Below are 23,370 nucleotides of genomic sequence, written 5' to 3'. Positions count from 1 at the left end.
ATGTAACTGAAAGATTTATATTATGCATATTTATACATGTTTATATGCATATATCTGTCAAAGATAATTATTTGTAGAGTTCATATCCTATTTGAAGAGTTTGTTTAAGCCACATCCACATATTCTTTCGTACACATACTTAAGTTCAACTTAAAACCTTCCTTTTCTCTGTAGGTTAACTATTTTAAAGTGTTTCAAGATACAATGAGGAAATGGCTCAGTGCCTCAGTCAGGGAGAATTCCAGTGACATCTTCAGTGGAGAATGGGAAACAGAAGAGGCCAAGATTGGAAGAGCAGGTGGGGGAGTAGGACATTAGGTCAGATATAATAAAAACACTTATGTGGAACTTAAATATTTTTTGTGTGTCCTTAGCTCTTTAATGTGATTGTACTTAATAGAAGAATAAGAAATAGTTGATTAACTCACCTGTGGTATAAAGAGAGATTATTTATTTTTGTGAATAACATAGAGTAATGAATGTGGTAGAGCTTTGTAGAATACTCTTATTATGAGTAAAGGCTGTTTGGTGTTTAGGCACCTGAACTAGGCATCTTATGGTGGGGTTTTACATTTTTTTTGATTTTTGTTTTTTGACCTGGGCCCCACTGTAAGGTATGGTTAGTTTGGAATGAAATTCTGAAAGTATCATTTCTGATACTTAAAAAATTTTTTTGCATTGGGATTTAAAGCAACTTTATTTTGAAATAATTTTAAAATTAGAGAAAAATTACAAGAATAGTATAAAGCATTTTTTACATTCTTCTCCCTTGTTCATTAATTTTGTTAAGTTTTATTTATCATTCTCTGGATATTTTTTTTTCCTGAAACTTTTGAGAATAAGTTGTAGATACTATACCCCTTTACTCCTAAATGCATCAGCATATATTTCCTAGAACAAGGATATTCTTTTATGATCACAGTATAATGATCAAATTCAGCACATATAACATTGATACAATACTCTTATCTAATACACATTCTGCATTAAAGTTTTGCCAGTTTTCCCAATAATGCCTTTTATAGCAGTTCCTCCTCCCTCCATCTAGGGTCCAGTCAGTATTGTACATTGTATTTAATTGTCACACTTCTTTAGTCTTTAATATGACATAGTTGCTCAGCCTTTCTTTGTCTTTCATGGCAGTGATGTTGAAAATATCTATAAAAAAAAGGCTTAGCACCAAAGAGAAATTTTTAAGAAATGTTAAAATTAGAGTTTGCTGTAAATCGTCATTTGACTTTCTTCTTTATAGTTCTGCTCTTTTATTTTTGGGCTTGCTGCCATATTTTAGTGTCATCATTTTGGCTTCTACACATGACATATACGGTCTCTCATTTCATCTAGCTCAGTTGCCACGAAGACTTTTAAACTTCTTCTAGTTTTCATTTTAAAACTGGGTTGAGCTTGTCAAGAGGATTAGAAAGGACAAAAAAAATCCTCAAGATACTGCTATTAGTCTATTCAAGTGCAGTGGAACTAAAGCCAGAATGGAAACCTTTTACTTCCTGACATTTCTTGACTTGCTTTCTTGAATGGCTTATTGTGAAGTAAGTAATGAATAAAAAGCAGTAAAGAGTTCATACTACAGAATTTGGAATAAACAGGTGGGATAATGAACGGGAATGAGCATCAGCCTTGGAGCTTGCTGGACCCATTTGAGTCCCAGTGATACTCATTATTAGCTGGGTAGTCTTGACCAAATTCTTTAACCTTATAGGAGAATTCAGGTAAAATGGGGATGATAATACCTACAGTGCATGTGTTTTAGGGAGCATTAGAGATAATGAATGCAAAATGCATTACAGTACCTGGCACATAGTTGGTGCTCAAGAAGTGGTTATTATGTTTTTATGAAATTATAGAAAGATAGCTCTAGGTCTTTAAAATCTTAAAAATCATCCAGATAAAGTAACCTGTTCAGAAAGGTTAAGTAATTGTTATTGCCTTATTAGAGTGTAAGCTCCTTGAGAGTAGGGACTGTTTGTGTCTTTTACCTTATTTTCTTCACAGTGTGTAGAGCACAGTGATGGACCTTAGATACTTGGTAAATATTGATAGTTTAAATATATTTCAGACATCCAAATTCTAGACATATTACAATGTCAGGTAAGTTACCATTTTCATCTGGTTTAAAATATTTATTATTGATAAACCTTTGGAAGTCACACAGCTCTTAGAATATGCATTAGTAAAAAATGTAATTTCAGACTCGTCAGGCTATCAATAGAAATAAAGCAGAGGTTTTAGGTATATATCTACATATATATGTATATATATATGATTTCTAAATATTTACATTCAGTACTAAGAGGATTTTCAGAAGGCATAATTAAGCTGTTTTTCTGTAGCTTTTTTGCATATGTCATATTCAAATGCCACTTCATAGTGAATTGCTTATTCTTGACATAATAGTTTTCTTTAGTCCTCATTTCTTTGCTGCTATGCACACCAAAAATATCTTAACCAGTAGACTCACTTTTAGTTTTTTGGTTTCTTTTTTAGGGCACTTATATCTCTTAGAAAGATTGATATTTCATGAGTTTTATACTTTTGTAGAGGTCTTCCAAAGAACAGAGAAAACATTTACTTACATATTTTTTAAACTCATTCGATCTTGCAGTTACCATATGGGTCCACTGGACCATTTTATAAATTTAATGTGCTTTGGGGGATATTAGTGATCTTATTTTATCTATATCTTGAGACATTTTGCTATTTCATCCAAGGAATTATTTCATCGTTACTCATTAATTATTCTCACTGTGGGAAAAAAGGCTGAAATAATAAGAAAAAGGAAAAATGATGGAATTACTTGAAGCAGAGCTTGGCAAACATTTTTGTAAAGCTTAAGATAGTAAACATTCTAGGCTTTGTGCACTACACATGGTCTCTGTGACATATTCTTTAAACAACCCTTTAAAAATGTAAAAACTATTCTTAGCTTCCAGGTGGTACAAAAATAAGTTATGGGTCAGATTTAGCATGTGTACCTTAGTTTGCTATTGCATTATCCTACAGTTTTCATATTGCATTGTCCAAAGGATTATGTCATCTTTCAAGAAGTATAAAAGGACACTGGAGACACCATCTTCACTGTCTGCGTTTTGCTTTTGTTGGACGGAATTATGAATTAATTACTTTTCATATTTTGTTCATAGTGGCAAAGAGAAGAAAATTGACAGAGGAACAAGTTTCACAATTACTTCATGAATCAGAAAATGAATACAAAGAGGCAGATAGGAGCATTCTAGACTCTTATGATGGTGGTATAGTTGATCATGTAAGCAAAATCTCGAGACTGAATCTTTAGATGGTGGTCTCTTAGGTGAATTTTCTCAAATAAAAAAAATGATTGAATAGTATATTTCTGAGGGCCAAAAGAAAATGGTATTCTTACCCATTTAGCCATTCACCAAGGAGAAATTAATCACAGTGTTTTGTGACAAAATCTTGGACATGTGGTAAAGGATGAGTGCTGGTATTCTTTCATCTCTTATGTTTGGGCTCCAAATTTGACTGCATACAGTTTGTAAGTGGACATGGCTGAAAGTGGATGTGTATACAAAGGTGATGAGAAGGTAATAAATGTAGAAATGAATAAAATAATTGGATTTATTATTTTCAATAATGTTTATAAATCTAAAAATGAAAATATTTTGCAAATTACAGATCAAAGAAGATGACCATGCTTTCTTTAGCAAATTATGAGCTGTTAAAAGTTTCAAAATTTCAAGATTTCAGGTATTGCACTTTGACATTGCAATTGCCAGAAGAAGGACCAGAAGTAATGATAAGCTTGAACCTGTTAGAGATGTGTTTAAAATCAGGAGTCAGATTTATAAAATGAATGTGTTCCACATTTATTAGTGACACTTGATGATGAACAGTTGTATTCAGAGAATGTGGCCCATTTTGGCTATTTATATCTTAAAAACCAGACAAATGTGGGAAGTCTGGAATGGATGTTTGAGTTTGCTGTACTTTGGTACTTATTAAAAGTTCTAATAAATTTGTTTTTTACTGTCTCTTTACTCTTCTGAGCATTTGTTGTGAAATGACTTGAAATGTATATAGTTTTAAAAAGAGTCAGTTAGACCCAGATAGTAAATGATGATGAATGCTTTTCCTCGTAGACTGACAGTAAAGCTAGTTTCCTATAGGATTTTCTCCTCTGAGCTGTGCCTTGTGTTAGGCTAGTGAGGAGGGATACTTTGAGAAACAGCCTTTAAAGATTTGCTGCTTCTTTTACTATTAGAATATTAGTGAGGACTTTATGTAATGTATGTTTTTTTTTTGAAGACCAGGTCAGATGTTTTACTCTCACTGCTGTTTTTGTTTTTTTAATTTTTTGAGTATAAGATTCAGTGTAACTGGTCATGTTTTTCTTTTTACTTTGGCTGTCATGAATTCATATCCAAAATTAAACACTCACTGTGAGTTTGTACATTATGTTCCAATGCTTCTTCCCAGTATTTTATTTTATGGTTTGTAAACAAGAACCTTTTTACTGGGAGGGTATCAACTACTGTATCAAGCCTGTTTTGAGAATAAGATTGACTAAAGGAATGGTTTAATTGCACAGCAGATTTCTTTGAAAATATAGATTAAAAATTACTGAAGATTTTGAGGTTTTTTTTCTTCTTCCTCTTAAGCTGTGTTAGTCCCAGAGAGCTTTAAAATGAAATTTTAAGAATTTTAAGAATATTTCCTTAGCCCCAGTTTTTACAACAAATCTTAGACAGTTTTACTTAGGGCTCCACTCATTTGTGAAGAACTTCATTGTGATAAAAGATGGAGGTTAGAGATGACAAGGCTTTCTGCTTGAGCAGGTCACTGCGTGGGTAGTTATAACTAAGGCAATAGTAGGTTGTATTGAACTACTTTCCTTGATTGAGATCATTGGAGCCTGTTATACAGGCAAATAGCAGTACATTTTCTGGACTTAGCATAATTCTAGGCTTAAAGCAATTAAAATGGTGGAGTAAGAAACTCCAAAAGTTCATCCCTCCATAAAAGCAAAAACAACAACAACAACAAAAACTGGCAAAAACTCAGAATCAACGTTTTCAGGACTCTGGAAACTAACCAAATGGTTGTCGCAACCAGAGGGACATTTAGTCAAGAAAAAACTGAATCTCTATAGGAACAGTGAGCTTTGTGGCATTTTAATCTACCGTGATCCCCACCCTTATTCCTCAGCTCAGTGGTGGCCTTGAAAATAACAGACCATATTCTTGGTACTGGTACTGATACCAGAGGGAGCAGAATGGACCTCATTCACAATTAATTGTAATTAACTTGTTTTGTTCTGTGGTTCCCTGGAAGACTGATTTAAAAGGCTCACCTTTTATCTCTTTTAACTTGGAACACTTCCATTGCTAAAGTGACTTCCTGCATGTGTTTGTCAAAAATATTTACAGGTAAATGTTATTAGTCACTGCTGCCTGAGGCAGTGACAACAGTTGGGACAAATAACGGACTAACCAGAAAGCTTGGAAGGAAAGGCTGGGAATAAGATACTTTGGGGAACAAGGGGTTTGAAATTCTCTGACCTGGAAATTCCTGGGAAATCTGAAAGACCACATGGGTGTCCAGGGTGTCCAAGCACATGCTTGGAAAAGACCTAAAAAGGTCGTAAGCTCTCACCACTGGTCGATTCTGAAGGCATGAGCATTGAAGGCATGTCTCAACACATAGAGCCCATCTGCAGACACTTGGAGAATTGTTTGGTTTCAGGCTTCTAAGGAAATCTCTTTCCATTTATTAGCTAACCATTAAGCTAATAGAACAGAGACTTCAGTGATCACAAATGACAAGAATATAGACTTTATAGTATTAGTTCAGAAAAATCATTAAACAAGGAAACAGCTACAACAAACAGTAGCAGTAAACCCTAAGGAGGGGTGAAATATCTGATTGCTAGAGTTGTCACATTATTGAATATCCAGTTTTCAACAAAAAGCTGTGAAGCATGCAAGAAACAGTGCCCTTTCACAGAAGAATAGAAACTGTCCCTAGGAAGTATTGGGACATTGGACCTAATAGAGTCTTTAAGAAAACTGTCTCACATATGCTCAAAGAGCTAAAGGAAATCAGGAGAATAATGTATCATCAAATAGAACATATCATGTAGAAGGAAACATAAATTATGGAGTGGAAAAGTACAGTAACTGAAATGAAAAATTGGAGGGTTTCAGAAGCAGATTTGAGTAGGTGCAAAAAAGAATCAGTGAATTTGAAGACAGGTAAAATATCTAATTTGAAGAGTAGAAAGAAAAAGGAATGAAAAATGGACAGAGCCTTAGAGACCTGTGAGACAGCATCAAGCATGCCAACGTATGCATAATGGGAGTCCCAGAAGAGAGAAAGGGCGGAAAGAATATTTGAAGAAATATTGCCCTAAAACTCTTAAATTTGATGAAAAACGATCTACACACTTAAGTAGCTCAACAAACTCAAGTAGGATAAACTTGAAGATATGATAAACTGCCAGAGTCAGAGCATCTTGAAAGTGGCAAGAGAAGCAACTCATCACATACAAGGGTCCTTGTTAGATTATGGCTGATTTCTCATCAGAAACATTGAGTCCAGAGGCAGTAGGATGACATATTTAATGTACTAAAAGAAAAAAGGTCAGTCAAGAATTTTCTAGCCATCAGAAATGGAGAAATGAAGATATTCTCAGATAAATAGAAATTGAGGGAATTGTGGCTAGAGGACTTCTGTATAGGAAATGTCAAAGAGTCCATCAGGCTGAAATGAGAGGACCTGAGATAGTAATTCAAATTCATGTTAAGTAAAAAAGAACACAGGTAAAGGTAACTACACAAGTAATTCTAAAAGTCAGCATTAATACATACTTTGTAACTCCACTTTTTTTTCCTATCTGTTATAAAAGACAATGGCATAAAACAAAAATTGTAAGTCTGCTTATGGTCATACTGTGTATAAAGATGTGGTTAGTGACAGTGACAACATAAGGGAGCGAAGCAGTTATACAGGAGCGATGTTTTTGTATACTATTGAAATTAAATTGGTATGAATCCAAACTAGAGTTGTTATATATTAAGATGTTAATTATAGTCCCCAGTGCAACAATTAAAAGAATATAATTAAAAAATAGTAAAGGAAAGTATAGGGGAATTAAAATGATACACTGGCAAGTATCTATTTAATACAAAATTCGGCTCTTAAAAGATAGAGATTTGCAGAATGGATTAAAAAAACATGATACAACTATTGATTCAAAAATATAAATTGGTTGAAAGTAAAGGATGAAAAAAATTATGCAAACTGATGTCAAAGGGTCAGTCTATCAAAAAGATAAAACAATTACAAACTTTTCTGTACCTAAGTCTCATGAAGCAGAAATTGACAGAGTTGAAAGGAGAAATAATAATCAGTTCAATAATAGTTGGAAACTTCAATATCTTACTTTCAATACGGATAGAACAACTAGACAGAAGATCATCAAGGAAATAGAAGACTTGAACAACACAATAAACCAACTAGACCTAACAGACTTATATAGAATATTCTACTCAACAACAGCAGAATATACACTCTTCTCAAGTGCCCATGGAACATTTCCTTGAATAGCCATATATTAGGCCATAAAACAAGTCTTAGTATATTTTAAGAGATTGAAATCATGCAAACTGTGTTCTCTGACCACATTGATAGAAATTAGAAATAACAAGTAAACCTGGAAAATTCACAAATATGTGAAAATTAAGTAAAACAATTTAAAAATACCAAAAATATCTTAAACCAGTCACATGCAGTGAAGTGTGTGTGTGTTTTTAAAGCGCAGAAAAATACAGTTACAGGTTTGTATTCATATGCTTCAAAATTTAGTAAGAGTTTTGATACTTGCAATAAGTGTTCTAGTTATTAGGAATGTGTGTTGTCCCAGATTTTTGTTCTGTAGTATTTGTTTAGACATTGTATAGTCATATTAAAAGACCAGATAAACCAATAATCTATTCATAATATGATTTTTTTTTCTTTCATCAGACTAACTTTTCTGAATATGTCTTATGTGGATTAATAAAACTGGCCTGTATTTTTTCACATATAAATTAGCTGACAGAGGCTCAGAAATATCAAATATACATTTGATATATTTTATATATGTATGTATTATATATTTTATTTTATTTTTTATATATTGTAAAGAGAAAATTAAGTCTTTTCCAAATAAGCTGCAAATTTCTTTATTGTTTATTTGATAACAGATCATCAGGTGTTGAGTGAGGTGATTTAAGAAATTTAGTAAATTAAAAAATTTAGTATTAATGACACATTAATACTGTGTCATTACCAGTATTAATGGCAATTGAAAGCTCTTTAGTGGAATAATGAGAAAATATTAAAACTAATTCTAAAAATCTTTAAAAATATCCTTCCCTCAGAGTTAGCATTGAGAATCTTTTATCTAATTAATGCTCGTTTTTCTCTTCTCTTAATTTCCATTTCTAGCTGCAATAATTTTATAAGTTTTAGAAAAATAACAGCAATTTTTCTGGTGGGGAAAATTTCATTTTTCTTAATTGTTAATATGGTAAAGCCTAGGCATCCTTTTACATTTATTTGAGAAGAGACAAACCTTCATGTAACAGAAATTTTTAGTGCATATGGAGCAGATGTTCTTCACATCTTTATAAAGGAATTTGTGTGTATACAAGTTAAATTTAAAATACGTGGCACATGTTAATTTCTTTCAGGAGAAGGAAGCCAACACCCTTTTGGAGCCATGAATATTGTCCGAACTCCATCTGTTGCTCAGATTGGAATTTCAGTGGAATTATTGGACAGCCTGGCTCAGCAGACTCCTGTAGGTAATGCTGCTGTATCTTCAGTTGACTCATTCACTCAGGTAATGGAATGCACATTTCATTATTTTCTAAAATAATTAAAAAATCACATTCTGTACTTTAGAAATTAGCCTGGTGGTAGAATTCATATGAAAATGAAGGTAAACACGTATGACATGTTATTGGCTTCCATGAATATTTTTAGTTTGTTTCCCTCTCTGTAGGTATTTTAAAATTTAAAATGCTTTGATGAGACATGTTTTTATAGTGATAAAATAGCTCAAAGTGATTTTTAAAAATGGGTTTAAATATTAACTTTACCCCTTTTCCTCCCACAATTAGTATGCTAGGCTGCGGGTATACAGTTGTGAACCTGATAAGCAAGATCCTTGTCCTCGTGAAGCTTAAAGTGACACAGTTCCATAAGGGTTGACTTTTAACCTGTATGGCAAAGGCCTGAAGGGGAGGATGATCTAGGCAGACTTACAGCTGGTACAGAAGCCCCGAGGTAGAAATCTGTTATGTTTGAAGAATAAAGTGAAACTTTATGGCTGGGGTAGAGTGAGCAAGGGTGAGAGATGGGAGATGAGGTTGCAGATTATGGGGGAGGTGGCTGCCGGATAAATCATATGGGACCTCATTGGCTTTTGTAAAGACTTTGGCTTGTATTCTGTTTGGAAGAGAAAACATAAGAGAGTTTGGAGCAGGAGAGTAATGTGATCTAACTTACTTTTGTTGTTGTTGTTATGTATTAGTAATCCTTTATTTAATTTTTATTTATTTATTTATTTTTAGATTTTATTTATTTATTTTTATTTATTGGCTTTGTTGGGTCTTCGTTGCAGCGCTCGGGCTTTCTGTAGTTGCGGAAGAGCAGGGGCTACTCTTCATTGCCGTGCATGGCCTTCTCATTGTGGTGGCTTCTCTTGTTCAGAGCATGAGCTCTAGGTGCGTGGGCTTTAGTAGTTGGGGCACCTGGGCTCAGTAGTTGTGGCTCGCGAGCTCTAGAGCGCAGGCTCAGTAGTTGTGGTGCATGGGCTTAGCTGCTCCGTGGCATGTGGAATCTTCTTGGACCAGGGCTCGAACCCACGTCCGCTGCATTGGCAGGCAGATTATTAACCACTGCGCCTCCAGGGAAACCCCTAACTTACATTTTTATTTTTTTATTTTTTAATTAATTTATTTTATTTGTTTATTGGCTGCATTGGGTCTTCGTTGCTGTGCACAGGCTTTTGGCTTTCTCTAGTTGGGATGAGTGGGGGCTACTCTTCATTGTGGTGTATGGGCTTCACATTGCGGTGGCTTCTCGTTGTGGAGCATGGGCTGTAGGCACATGGGCTTCAGTAGTTGCGGCACATGGGCTCAATAGTTGTGGCACACGGGCTTAGTTGCTCCACGGTATGTGGGATCTTCTCAGAGCAGGGCTCGAACCCATGTCCCCTGCGTTGGCAGGGGGATTCTCAACCACTCTGCCACCTAGGAAGTCCCTCTAACTTATATTTTTAAAGCATCAGTTTTGCAGCTTTGGAGAGAAACTATAGTGAGGCAAAGATGGAAGGAGAAAGGTTAGTTAGGAGGCTCTTGTGAAAATCTTAAGTGAGAGACTTTAATGACTTGAACCAGGGAGTATGAAGAAGTAGAAATAGAGGTGATGAAAAGTGGTTGATTTCTGGAGATAACTTGAAGATGGGGGCAGTAGTGTTTCATGGTGTGGATCATATATGAGGTCTGATATAGGGACATCAACTGTGGCTCCATTGATGTTGGATCCAAGAAATAGAACACAGGAATATTGTGAAAAGAACAAGTATGGGCTGCGAGTGGAATCAGGAGTTGAATTTTGGTTGTACTATCTTTGGGATGCCTGTTAGATATCCAACTGGAGATGACAAGTTTAGAGTTCAAGAAATGAAAATTTGGGAGTCATCAGTGTAGAGGTGGTATTTAAAGTTGTGAAGGGGATGTGATCACTGAGAAGTAACTGTAAATAGAAAAATTGACCAGTGACAGAGCTTGGGCCAGTTTCGAAGTTGAGACACTTAAGAGATACAGAGAAATAAAAGGAAAGGAGCAGCCTGAAGTAGGCGGAGAACCCAAAAGTGGTGTTCTGGAAGCCAAGAGAAGACTGGTTTTTTAAGAAAAAAGAAGTGATCAATAGTACTCACTGCTGATGGGTCAAGTAAGATGAAGGCTAAGAATTAGCCATTGGATTCAGCAAGGTAGAAGTCATTAAAGACTTTAACAAAAGTTCATAGAGGTGCAAAGGGAGTTTGAAGCCTGGTTGAGTGAGTTGGAGAGGAGGGAATGGAAACAGTGAATATAGATGACTCTTGACCAGTGTTGTCATAAAGGACAGCAGATGAATGGTCTGGTTGCTTGGGGCGGGGCGGGGTATGGGGACAAGGAATTTTTTTGTCTTTCTGTTTTTCAATTAGCAATAATCACACGTCGGATAAACCTCATTGGCTACAATACTGCCACTGTGCAAAGCTGTCTTTCTGTTTTTAATGGTAGATATTATATCGTGTCCAACAGGAATGAAGCACTAGTGACAGAAAAATTGATGCTACAGGAAAGTGAGGAGACTTGCGAAAGTGGTGTCCTTGAGTAGGAAATAAGACCATATTGGGAGGTTTTTGATAGGATAACGGACAGTGTTTATTGTAGTGAATACATGGGCACAGACAGACACGGGAGGAGGCTAAATGTGCTGATGAGAACTTGTTCAAGTACTCTCTCGATTCCTTCTCTTTGCTCTGTGAAATAGGGAGCAAGGTCATCAGCCAAGACTGAGGGGAAAGGAAGTATTGGAAATCTAAACCAAAAGGATTATTAAATAAGTCCTCTAGGAGAGGAGGAAGATGAATGCACTAGGGAAACCTTCTGGGCTTGCTGGGCAGCACATTTTTGAGGATTGTGGCCATGAATTTAAGCGCCAATTTGTCATATGATCTCTTGAGAATGGGCCAAATTAAAGAATAACAGAGTCTGGGTTTTTAAAATTTTGTCAGTAATTAAAAAAAATTAACTGCTGAAAAAAAGCAAGTTGTAAAACAGTACTTAGAGTGTCCCATATAGATTGTATTTGAAAAATGTTTGCAAAATACATGGCAAAGTGATGTTATTCCTGGAGAGGGGCAAGAAGACTTTTTACTCTATAATTATAAATTATTTGAGCTTTTAATGAAGCATATGTATTTTTTATTAAACATTTTATTATGAAATATTTTAATATATAGAAGAGTGCATTCCACAAATATTTATTGTGTACCTATTATGTGCGAGGCATTTTTTAAGAATAGATAAAAATAGGTAGACAAAATAAAATAATACCCATCCTTCCGGAGCTCTCTTTATAGTGGGGTATATTTGAAGAATTCCATGTGTCTTCCACCTAGATTTAACTGTTACATTTTGCTATATTTGCTACTAATTAAAAAATTATATAAAGTGTTACAGATACAGCCCACTGCTCTCTGCTTCTCTTCTTCCCTTTCCTCTCCAGGTAGCTACTCTTCTAACTATATATCTTCACCATCTGTATTTCAGTACTTAAAAATTTTTTTTCATATTCACAAAATATGTACAGTACTATTTGTATGTGTGTTTAAGCATGTTTCTAATTTATGCTCTTAGTTCATTTTAGTTTTTATCAGTAGTACATGGTTTAGAAAGTCAAGTAGTTTTACATGCAAAACAGCTGTGCTCTGTTATACCTTTTATATTCTGCTCCTCAGCAGCAGTCACTTTCAACCTCCCCCCTCATTTTTTTCCTCTTTCTTCTTGTATTTACTTCCATGTGTCAGAAGAAACGTAATAGCAATTTTTCCATTGACTTACCTAAGGTGATATAGCTCTCTTAATCCTCTGTTCCCTAACATACACAGATATCTTTTCTCCCCACCTTTCCAATATAGATTTTCATTGTCAGTATTCAGTTTTCAGTATTATGACCTGGTAAATACTTTTTAGAACGGAGCCATGTTTAGTGCTATGATTATATTTCTTGTCCTGTATAACTTTTCATTTTTCCTGGTTAATAAATTCCTCATTTTTTTCCTTTACATGGATTTCTGTGTTTCCATTTCTAATAATTTATGCCCAAACTCTGCCAAGTGTAAATTCACATTCAATATATATAGCAATTTAAAATTTGTCATGGAAATATTCCTCTTGGAATGCTCTTTGTTGTTCCACTGTGGACTGATTATTCTCTGGGTCTGTTGCATAGCTGTTGTCAAGGTATTATTTTCTTTCACTATTACTCTAGAAGTTCGTTTTATTTCTCTTCTGTGTTGAATCCCTTTTTTTTCTGGCTCTTCTATTTTTCCTTCTTATTAATTTACTCTTTCATATGTTTGAAAATGGATATAAATGGTATCATACTGCACAAACTTCTACAGCTTGCTATTGTTCACTCAGCATTATTTGTAAAGATTTATCTATGTTGATACATGGAATTGATTGTTTTAATTGTCATATGTCATGTGTACGAGTGAGCCACAGTTTGTTTTTTCATTTCCTTATTGGTAGATGTTTTTATACATCCTTAGTAATATTTATCAGACCTTAAAATTTTACCAGATTTAGTAGGTGAAAACAATATTACTATTGTTTTGGTTTGTTTTTTTGACTATTGGTGAAGTTGAGCATTTTTCACATTTTTGGCTTGCATTTGTATTTTCTTTTATAGGAATTGACTGTTTATATAATTTTGCCCAATTTTCTATTGTGTTATTTTTAGCACTTTTTAATTTTAGCTTTTTGGGAAAAGGCCTTTATGTGTTCTGAATAATAATCCTTTGTTGTATATGTTGTAAATTTTTTCTCCGAGCTTTTCCTTTAGTATTGTTTATGGTGTCTTTTGCATACAGACCTGTTTTTCTGTAGACACGTTTTATCAGTTGTTTCCTTTATGATTTGTGGGTTTTTGTGTTTGAGAAATTCTTTCCTACCCTGATATGTGAAGATTGTTATGTTCTTTTATAGTTCTTAAGGCTTTTAACGTTTTGCTTTTTGAATTGTGTTTGTGTGTGGTATGGGAAGGGATCGAAACTCATTTTTTGTTCCCCTATGGAAAACTAGTTGTTCTAGTCCCATTAAGTGAATAGTTAGTCCATATTTTTTTTTATTCTGAGTAATAGCATCTTTGTTATGTATTATGTGTCACATATGCTTAGGTTTGTTTCTTCACTCTCTCTTTTATTCCAACTAGTTTATTTGCTTATCCCTTTGCCAGTAAAAATCTTAATATCTGGTAGGCCAAGTCCTTCCCCCTCATTATCAAAATAGGCTTAGGTATTTTTCATAATAATTTTAGTATCAGCTTGTCAATGCCATGAAAAATCTTGTTGGAATTTAGTTGAAAATAACATTGGATTTATAGGTTTAATATGCCTTTATCACATTTAAGTCTTCCTGTCCATGACTATATCGTGTCTTTCCACTTAACATGGTGTGAGTCCTTTCATTTGTTTTCTTTCTTGTCTCTCAAGACAGTCTTAAAACATTTTCCACAGGAGTCTTATTATCAGCTTGTCTTAGCGTTTCCCCAAGGTGTCTTAGACAGAGCTTGTTTCTCTTATGAATTGGATCTTCTTAAAGTTACATTTAAAAATTTTTGTGGCTTGTGTGGAGAGTTGCTGTTGATTTTTTTTTTCTCCTGTTACTGATCTTTTATTTAGTGATCTTACTGAACTCTTATATTGGTTCAAATACCTTAACAGTAGAGTCGCTTGGATTAGATTGTCTTGATATTGTTAAACAGACAAAAACCCTAATAAGATGTTTCTTCTCATGGAGAAAAGAGACAGCAAGAAACTTCATGGCTAGTTTTCTGTTTCTGAGAAAGTGATATTGGGAAGATTATTTTTGAGCGAATAAAAGGTAGTATTATCATTAGCAGTTCATTAACTTTTGGATTTAGTGCTTAAACCCGTTTGATTCTCAAGAAATGTGAATCATTTTACTTCTTGTTTCTACCAAGGAGACTTGGAGGATGTTAGTGGATTCACCCATTTGAGGGTCATTGAGAACAAACAGGCCAGGAAATAGAAATGGAGTAGTGTCACCTTTCTCTTCTTTGTAATTGATGGCAAGTAACCAGTTGCTCCTTTTTTATACCTGTTTTTATCTTTCTGGCAAGAAAAAGACTTACTAGATATGGTTACTATTTTATATGAGAAAACAGGTTGATTTGATGAGGGTGGTATTTGAAGAGAGGGGCATCTCCAGAGGTAGAGATGAAAGAAGATATTTTGAAGGAAAAAACATTTTTTTCTTTTTTTTTCCAAAATGATTATGTTATAAACTTAAAAATATTTGATAATCATAGAAATTCTTTGAGTGGTAAAGAAAGTACATAAGGCAGATTGTTATGATTTTGTGCCATAAGTCATTTTATGACTTGCCTTAAGGTTCAGCATTAGACTGTCTTAGAACTCAACAGTCCTTAAAACAAGTTAATGTGATATTTTTAATTAAAAATACTAAGGTCTAAATGCAGTATTTAGTATACTCTGTTAATCTACTTATTATTAACTTTTAGTTCACACAGAAGATGTTGGACAACTTCTACAATTTTGCTTCATCATTTGCTGTCTCTCAGGCCCAGATGACACCAAGTCCTTCTGAAATGTTCATTCCGGCAAATGTGGTTCTGAAATGGTATGGGGCATTTTGTAGCTCTCATGTTTAAGGCTTCTAGTAACCTACAACAAATGTATATATATTATTTGCTTGTGAATGTATTTCTTCTTTGACATTTAAAAATATTCTTTTATTGGTGGACATCAGCATACATTAACATTTGTGTGCCATTAAAAAGTATGTAGTTTAGAGTTCAGATTTGGAATAATTTTTACCCCAAATATTATTCCATTATATAGTAGCCATTTTGGATTTACAAAGACAGGAAAATACAATTTCTTATGTTTTAGGGACCACAATTAAGGACTGTACTTTTTTTTTTTGTATTTTGAGTTGTGAATGCAATGAGGCTTGAAATATCAATGAAAACTTTTTTTCTGTAAGTTTAGAAAGTCTTGATCTAAAGTAAACATGTATAAAACATCAGAGTGGTTTATACTGCACCCTGTACATTAATAAATCTGTTTCTTCAGCTTTTCTTTGTTTCTGTTTTGTAGATATTTCTTTTCACTTTGAATATCCCAGTGGTGGGGAGATGCATAGGGCGAGTTTCTTGAGAAGTGGTAGCATGGTATATAGCTTGGATTGTACTGGAATGTATTAGGTTTGAGCTTTGTTATAATGTAGCTATGTGACCTTGAGCAAATTATTCTCATCTATGAAATGAGGGAGGAGGAGTTAGATTTCATTTTTTCTTAGGTCCCTTCTAGCTCTCAGATTTTCAAAAGATAAAAAAATTAATAAAATTTATTATGATTTGTGCTTTCTGATACAGCCAGTTAAATCACTATGCTTGCTGTCTTTTTATAAGTTAATAATTAAATTCCCAGATTAACTTTTTAGCTTTCTGTGTTTAATCTTAGCATTTTAGAAATGACATGTAAAGTTACTTACTTTTTGATGAATCATTTGTCAGATTACGAAAGATTCTAATTAAATTTCTTATAAATATGCTTTTTCTTTTGTAGGTATGAAAACTTTCAAAGACGACTAGCACAGAACCCTCTCTTTTGGAAAACATAATTTGAATAAAATAATTTTTAATGGATTCTGAAATTTGTCATGTTTTGAAGATAATGACTCTGTTTGAAAGCATGAAGTCAAAAGCATCATGAAGCCTAAGTTTAAAAACTGCTTAGTGACTATGAAGCGTAATTAAAATCTTTATAAAAAATTAAAAACATTGGTAAATGAAAATATGTTCATCATTAATGACTTTTTTCCCTTAAACTGGACTGAAAATATTCAGAGGCAAAACATTTTGTTTTGGCTATGATTCATTTTTTACTTAAAAATAAAGCATATTCACAATAGTGTGCCAAATGCATTGCATTTATAATTTTTCATTTATATTTACAGTGGTTTGCTAGAATAGTTAACTTAAAATGAACTATATCAAAATTTGGGGACTTTTGGAAAAACATATCAAATATACATTTTTACATATGGAGAAATTATTTTCAGTTAGTATTTCTTAAGATTAAAAGTTTTTTCAGGGTAATTCTCTGACTGTCCATGTTTAGGACTAGGTGCTTTCACTGTCTTGGCCCTGGTTCAATCCCTGGTCAGGGAACTAAGATTCCACAAGCCTTGTGCGATCAAAAAAAAAAAAGAAAAAAAAAGTTTTTTCCATTAACAGATTGGTTGTCACTTTTTGTATCTGCAAATTCATACATTTTTCATTAACAAAATTGCCATAATTAATATTGATCAGGTTTTATTTTTTTATTTTTTAAATCTTTTTCTTTTTAAATTAATTTATTTTATTGGCTGTGTTGGGTCTTTTTTGCTGTACGTGGGCTTTCTTTTTAGTTGTGGTGAATGGGGGCTACTCTTCATTGTGGTGTGCAGGCTCCTCATTGCCGTAGCTTCTCTTGTTATGGAGCACAGGCTCTAGGCACGTGAGCTTCAGTAGTTGCAGCACCTGGGCCCAATAGTTGTGGCTCACAGGCTCTAAAGCGCAGGCTCAATAGTTGTGGCGCACGGGCTCAGTTGCTCCACGGCATGTGGGATGTTCCTGGAGCAGGGATTGAACCCGTGTCCCTTGCATTGGCAGGTGGATTCTCAACCACTGTGCCACCTAGGAAGCCCCGATCAAGTTTTATTTAATATTGGTAATGTTGTTATACATTTGTATATATAGAATATGGCATTCATTACTTTTATGTATGAAGAGAAAGCCTTTGTGTCTCATTCAAAGGGGACCCTTTGCCTTACTCTGGTGATGCCCATTGACCAAAAACCACCAGGATCTCACCTGTTCATTGATCTTTATAGAGATACAATACAAAATATTAGTTAAACATAAATTGTCCCTTGGCTTGCCAAGAGAATATAAAGACTGTGTGATTGCCCATGACAGACCTGGGTAGTGTATTTAAACTGATTTGTTGGGCTTTCACAGCAGAGGGTGAGGCAAAATTTGGAACACTTTTCTAACTGTATTATTCTTGCTGTTGGAGTAGTACTCTTGCACAGCATGCATAAAGAGAGTCTGTTATCACTTCTGAGAGCTCTCCCAAGTGGCCAATACCAGCTTCATTTTGGAAGTCTGTTGTTATCCTTCTCAAGGATACATGCTACACTGGAGAGAAAAGGGCTTTAAGTATCAGAAAGCCTCTTAATTATTCCATACACCCAAGATAGGTTTGGGTGTAGGAGGGAGGCAAAAGCCTGGTGTTGGTGTCATAATTCCTGGTGACTTACAGATAATATCAGGAATATAGATATATTTTGTCACAACAAGAGTAAGCCAGTAATTGTTTCCTTGAGGTGGACCCATTCTCAGTGGAGCTTAGTTCCTTCATAGATGTCTGAAAAATCTTGGAGGAAATGACCAGTGCAGTGACAATAACTGCAGCATTTGTTTCTCCCCTGGTGAGGGTGGTTCTGCTGACAGTGCTGTAATGATTATAGCAGAAGTATTTTGTTGACTTGTGGTAAAGTTTCAGTTTTTATAATAATGAAGACTGGGGCTAATGGTATGAGGAAGGTTCAAATATCAGAAGATGACTTTGGGAGGAAATTGGTCTCAGGAGTTTAAAGGAACAACTATTAAATCTTTCACAGTGGAATTTGACAGGTTCACAGTCAAATTCCACAGTAAAAGATTTAATAGCTATTCCTGTAAACTCCTGAGGAGACCAATTTCCTCCCAAAGGTCCCTTCTGCCATGTAAGGATACACGGAGACCTCTGTGACCTGGAAGAGGGCCCTGAGCTAACCACGCTGGCACCTTGATCTTGGACTTACAGCCTCCAGAATTGTAAGAAACAAATTTCTGTTAATTATATACTATGGATTTCCCTGGTATTTTGTTGCAGCAGCTTGAAGGGACAAAGACACACTGAAACATTTTATCAACAAATTTTACTTACACATAGTTTAACCTAGGAAGGCTGAACTCTTGATTTGTCAATTTTTTTTCCTTTTAAGTTTGATTTTTTTTTCACAAGCAAAAGATACACGTTTATTTGATATAGGTAAATGATACAATAGCAACAGCAGAAAATAACTACATAAATCCATAGAAAGTAGATCACTACCAAGTAGATAGCTGAGCCCTCGGCAACTCAAGTTCATATCAAAACACCCAGTTTTCAATTTTATCATCTGACAGCTTTACAAATCCCCTCAAGTCCTTAGTGAAACTACAAAATTCTTGCCCATGGGTTTTTAAGTTTGATTTTTTAAAAAGAACTTTTAGAATAGTTTTGAATTTATTAAAATTTTGAGAATGTCAAACATTTTTTCCTCATTTTTTTCCATAGAGTGAAGGAAACTCAGAGAATTTAGGCAAAAAAGACATCTTAACAATTTTATTATGCCTCAATATGGGAAAGGCAAAATCATAAAGAGTTGTCAGAGGAGACAAGATACGAACGTGAGTAAAAAATATCCAAAGGCAAGAAGTAATCTCAGGCAATATCTATAGTGTACTGGGAAAAACAGTAATATCATTTACCATCTATACCCAATAGATCCATTGTTAAAAATGCTTCTAAGTTACTTTTTGAATAATTTACTGAATTAAAAAAAAGGATAGTAAAGGACTTTATTAGAATTTTAAATAAGGAGAAAATAGCAACCTCAAATATGTTTCATATTTTCATAGTTTGATGATATTTGTACCCGATAAGGGCATTGTTTTCTGAATTTATACATGAGTTGTCATGTATGAGCCTGGAACATATCCATCTTGTAAATGCTGATTCTAGATTTCAAATACATATCTAATAGGTTCTACCTTATTACTTTTTGGTTCTTGTATTGTCAAAATGCAATACATGAAGAATTAATTGAAAACTGATAGCCAATAATTTTGTTGAAGAGAGGATGGCTGTCTTCTTAGGTCAATAGTTGTGAGACATTTTCATTTTTAGATTTTAGATTTATGGATTTATTAGAATGATCAAGTTTTTAAATTCTGCATCTTCTATTTCCACAACTTTTGTGTATATACCTGCTTTCAGTATTTGCCTGCTTAAAAACCTTATTAAAATGTAATTCACCTAACATCAAATTCATTCAAAGTGTACCATTCGATGTTTTTTAGTATACTCACAGGATTATACAGCCATCATCATGATCTAGTTTTAGAACATTTTCATCCACCCAAAAGAAACTCCATACCTATTAGTATTTAATCCCCAGCCTCCAGAACCCCCATCAGCTCTAAGCAACTATGAATCTATTTTCTGTCTCCATGGATTTACCTTTTCTGAGTATTTTGTATAAATGAATCATATAGTATGTGGTCTTTAATGACTCACCTCCTTTAGCATAATTTTGCAGGATTCATCCATGTTATAGCATGTATCAGAGCTTCATTCCTTCTTATTGCTGATAATTTTACATTGTACGATTATACCACATTTTATCCATATATCAATTGGTGGGCATTTGGGTTATTTACAGTTTTTTGGCTATTATGAGTAATGCTTATATGAATATTCATGTATAAGTTCTTATGTGGGTATATGCTTTCATCTCGGGTATATACCTAAAAGTGGAAATACCAGGTTATATGGTAACTATGTTTAACTTTTTGAAGAATTGCTGAACTATTTTCCAAAGCTTTTACTTTCCCCTGAGCAGTGTATGAGGGTTTCAATAGCTCCACATCCTTGTCAACACTAGTTTTTGTTTTCTTTGATTGTAGCCATTCTAGTGGGTGTGAAGTGGTATCTCCTTCTGGTTTTGATTTGTAGTTTAATAATGACAAATGATATTAAGCATCTTTTCGTGTGCTTATTGGCCGTTTGTGTTCTTTGGGAAAATGTCTGTTCACATCCTTTGTCCATTGTTTAGTTGATTATTTGTCTTCTTATTGCTGAATTATAACGGTTCATTATATATTCTGGATGCAAGTCCTTATCAGATATATGATTTTGCAGATATTTCTCCCATTCTGTGAATTGTCTTCATTTTCTTGATGAGAGTAATAGTTGCAGCACAAAAGTTTTTAATTTTGGTGTAGTCTAATTTATCTTTTTCCTTTTGTCTCTTACGCTTTTGCTGTCATATCTAAGAAAAGATTTATTCTATCTGTGAAGATTTATTCATGTGTTTTCTTTTAAGAGTTGTATAGTTTTAACTCTTACATTTAGGTCTTTGATTTATTTTGAGTTAATTTTTGTGAATGGTGTGAGGAAGTGCTCCAAAGTCATTCTTTTGCATGTAGATATCCAGTTGTCCCAATACCATTTGTTGAAAAATAGTCTACTGTTGTTAATTTTGGTGCACAAATATGAAAGATGAAAGAATATGTGGCAGATTATTATGAACTTATTATTTTCAAAAGTGAGGAACTTTTTAAAGAAATGATTTCAGTATATCAAAATGTTCAGCGTGGTATTCTTTAATAATGATGGAAGAAAATTCTCAGCACAGAGATAGCATTGCTGCTTTCCCAGACAAAAAGAATCTAAATTATAGTTTTGCTCTTTCTGTTTATCTTCTGTGTAACAACATTTAGTAATGGTTTCATGAGCCTATCCCTGTGAATACATTCATCATATTAAACCAACTTTGTCAACAGTTTTAACATATTTATTAATTATTTCTAACCTATTATTTGTAGCTCATTATGAACCCAAAGTTCACCCCTCAAACCTACATTTTCTGTATACTCTTAAATTTGTCTTTACAGAAAGTACTTTTTTATATTCTAGCACAACTAGACACTTTTTGTTTTAAGGTAATTTTTTTTTTTTAATCTGGGGAGAAAAAGTGTTTGTTACTCTGCATGGACATCCCTTTACCTACACAAATTCTTTTATATTCTTTCAAAATGTACATGCATACCAACATAATCTAAGGGCATCTGAACATCCTTTTGAACCTGATAGCTAAGAACTGCCTACTCCAGTTATTAAATAAGAGCACATGTATAGTAAAATTATATCGTCTGTTTATCCAAGATTATCAAATTAATGTTCATTAATATTCTTTTTTTAAAAATTTATTTATTTATTGGCTGTGTTGGGTCTTTGTTGCTGCACGCGGGCTTTCTCTAGTTGTGGTGAGCGGGGGCTACTCTTTGCTGTGGTATGCAGGCTCCTTATTTCTGTGGCTTCTCATGGCGGAGCATGGGCTCTAGGTGCATGGGCTTCATTAGTTGTGGCTCACAGGCTTCAGTAGTTGTGGCCCACGGGCTCAATAGTTGTGGCTCATGGGCTCTAGAGCACAGGTTCAGTAGTTGTGGCACACGGACTTAGTTGCATGTGCAATCTTCCTGGAGCAGGGATGGAACCTGTGTCGCCTGCTTTGGCAGGCAGATTCTTAACCACTGCGCCACCAGGGAAGTCCCAATGAACTTTTTCTTGAATACAAGTTATTAACCTGCATACATAAATCAAATTTAGAAGACTTTACAAAAATGTGTACGTTTCTGCTTTAAATTCACGCTATACATTTCCAGCTCAGATTCTTCATCCTTTTCAGTGATTCTTCTCAGAATCTATAAAAATATATGTGCAGACATTGAATTAAGGTAGTTATTGAATTTCACAGGAATGTCATTGAGATAAACTTAAACATATGTGTAGTGGATGAATCACACTTTTTCTTTAAAATAAAAAGAAGCAGAATTGACAAGTGAAAAGCTTGTATCTGTGAACACTTCCTTCAGAAAGCCCACAGGTGGAGTAGCGGTCATAACTGAATGTGAATATTTTTGACAGGAGTTGAGTTTCTTTAAAGGCCATAAGATGGTTTAAGACTATTTACAATTATTTGTATTTGTCTGATAAAACTCAATTCAAAGAAATCTTAGAGGTAATTGCTTCCACATTTGAAATTTGTGTAATAAACTGCTGATTGAAATTCAAAAAAAAAAAATTAGAAGACTTTAAATTACATTTAAAAGCTCCGAATGCCTTGGTTTTCTTCTTGTAACTCTTTGCTTAACTAATAGCAGTTAAAATTTTTTTTAAGTTACAGTTGAAGCAGAAATTTCCTTAGAAGAGCCAAAATGTAAAGCGTTAGGAGGTTTTCCCCTCTTTTGGAATTTCTTGAATTATTTCTTGAAATTTATGTGAACATTTCATATAAGCCACTTAGAACAGGAGCTCCTGTAGATTTTAAGAGCCCTTATCATCTGATTCATTCCTCTTTTGATTTTAACGTACCTCTCAAATGAGCAAAAGTTTCCCTAAGTGGCCACTTGTAATTCTAAACTGCCTTTGGTGAAGTTGTCATGAAGAGAGGTATATGCAAAAATGAGAAAATAGAAGTCAGAGTTCTGTTAGCAGATACCCCAAGTCTTTTGAGATAAACCATAGGACAAACAGGCTGTTTAGGTTAAAAGGGAAATTATTGCTTGTGTGAGTCTCTGGTCATTAATCAGCAGTCTCCTGGCAGAGAGAATATACAGAGAATATCTTTCCCAAAGCCAATTTTTCAC

General features: G+C 34.1%; 1 protein-coding gene and 1 pseudogene across 4 annotated transcripts in view; one reads left to right on the top strand and one right to left on the bottom strand.

Moving 5' to 3' along the window:
• The window catches only part of HIKESHI (heat shock protein nuclear import factor hikeshi), a 31,656-nt gene extending 14,869 nt beyond the window's left edge, over positions 1-16,787 (top strand). For all 4 annotated transcript variants that reach the window (XM_057695066.1, XM_057695068.1, XM_057695069.1 and 1 more), the window contains 3 exons: positions 8,727-8,878; positions 15,364-15,482; positions 16,433-16,787. In XM_057695066.1, coding sequence (XP_057551049.1) covers positions 8,727-8,878; positions 15,364-15,482; positions 16,433-16,487 — 326 coding nt within the window. In that variant the 3' untranslated portion in view covers positions 16,488-16,787. The remainder of the gene's footprint in view (positions 1-8,726; positions 8,879-15,363; positions 15,483-16,432) is intronic.
• Positions 11,234-11,308, bottom strand: LOC130829602 (U4 spliceosomal RNA; annotated as a pseudogene).
• Positions 16,788-23,370: the final 6,583 nt, after the last annotated feature.

Source organism: Hippopotamus amphibius, chromosome 9, assembly GCF_030028045.1.
Source record: "Hippopotamus amphibius kiboko isolate mHipAmp2 chromosome 9, mHipAmp2.hap2, whole genome shotgun sequence".
Taxonomy (NCBI): domain Eukaryota; kingdom Metazoa; phylum Chordata; class Mammalia; order Artiodactyla; family Hippopotamidae; genus Hippopotamus; species Hippopotamus amphibius.
The sequence above is the reverse complement of the archived record's forward strand: the minus strand, read 5'-3'. Positions and strand labels throughout refer to the sequence as shown.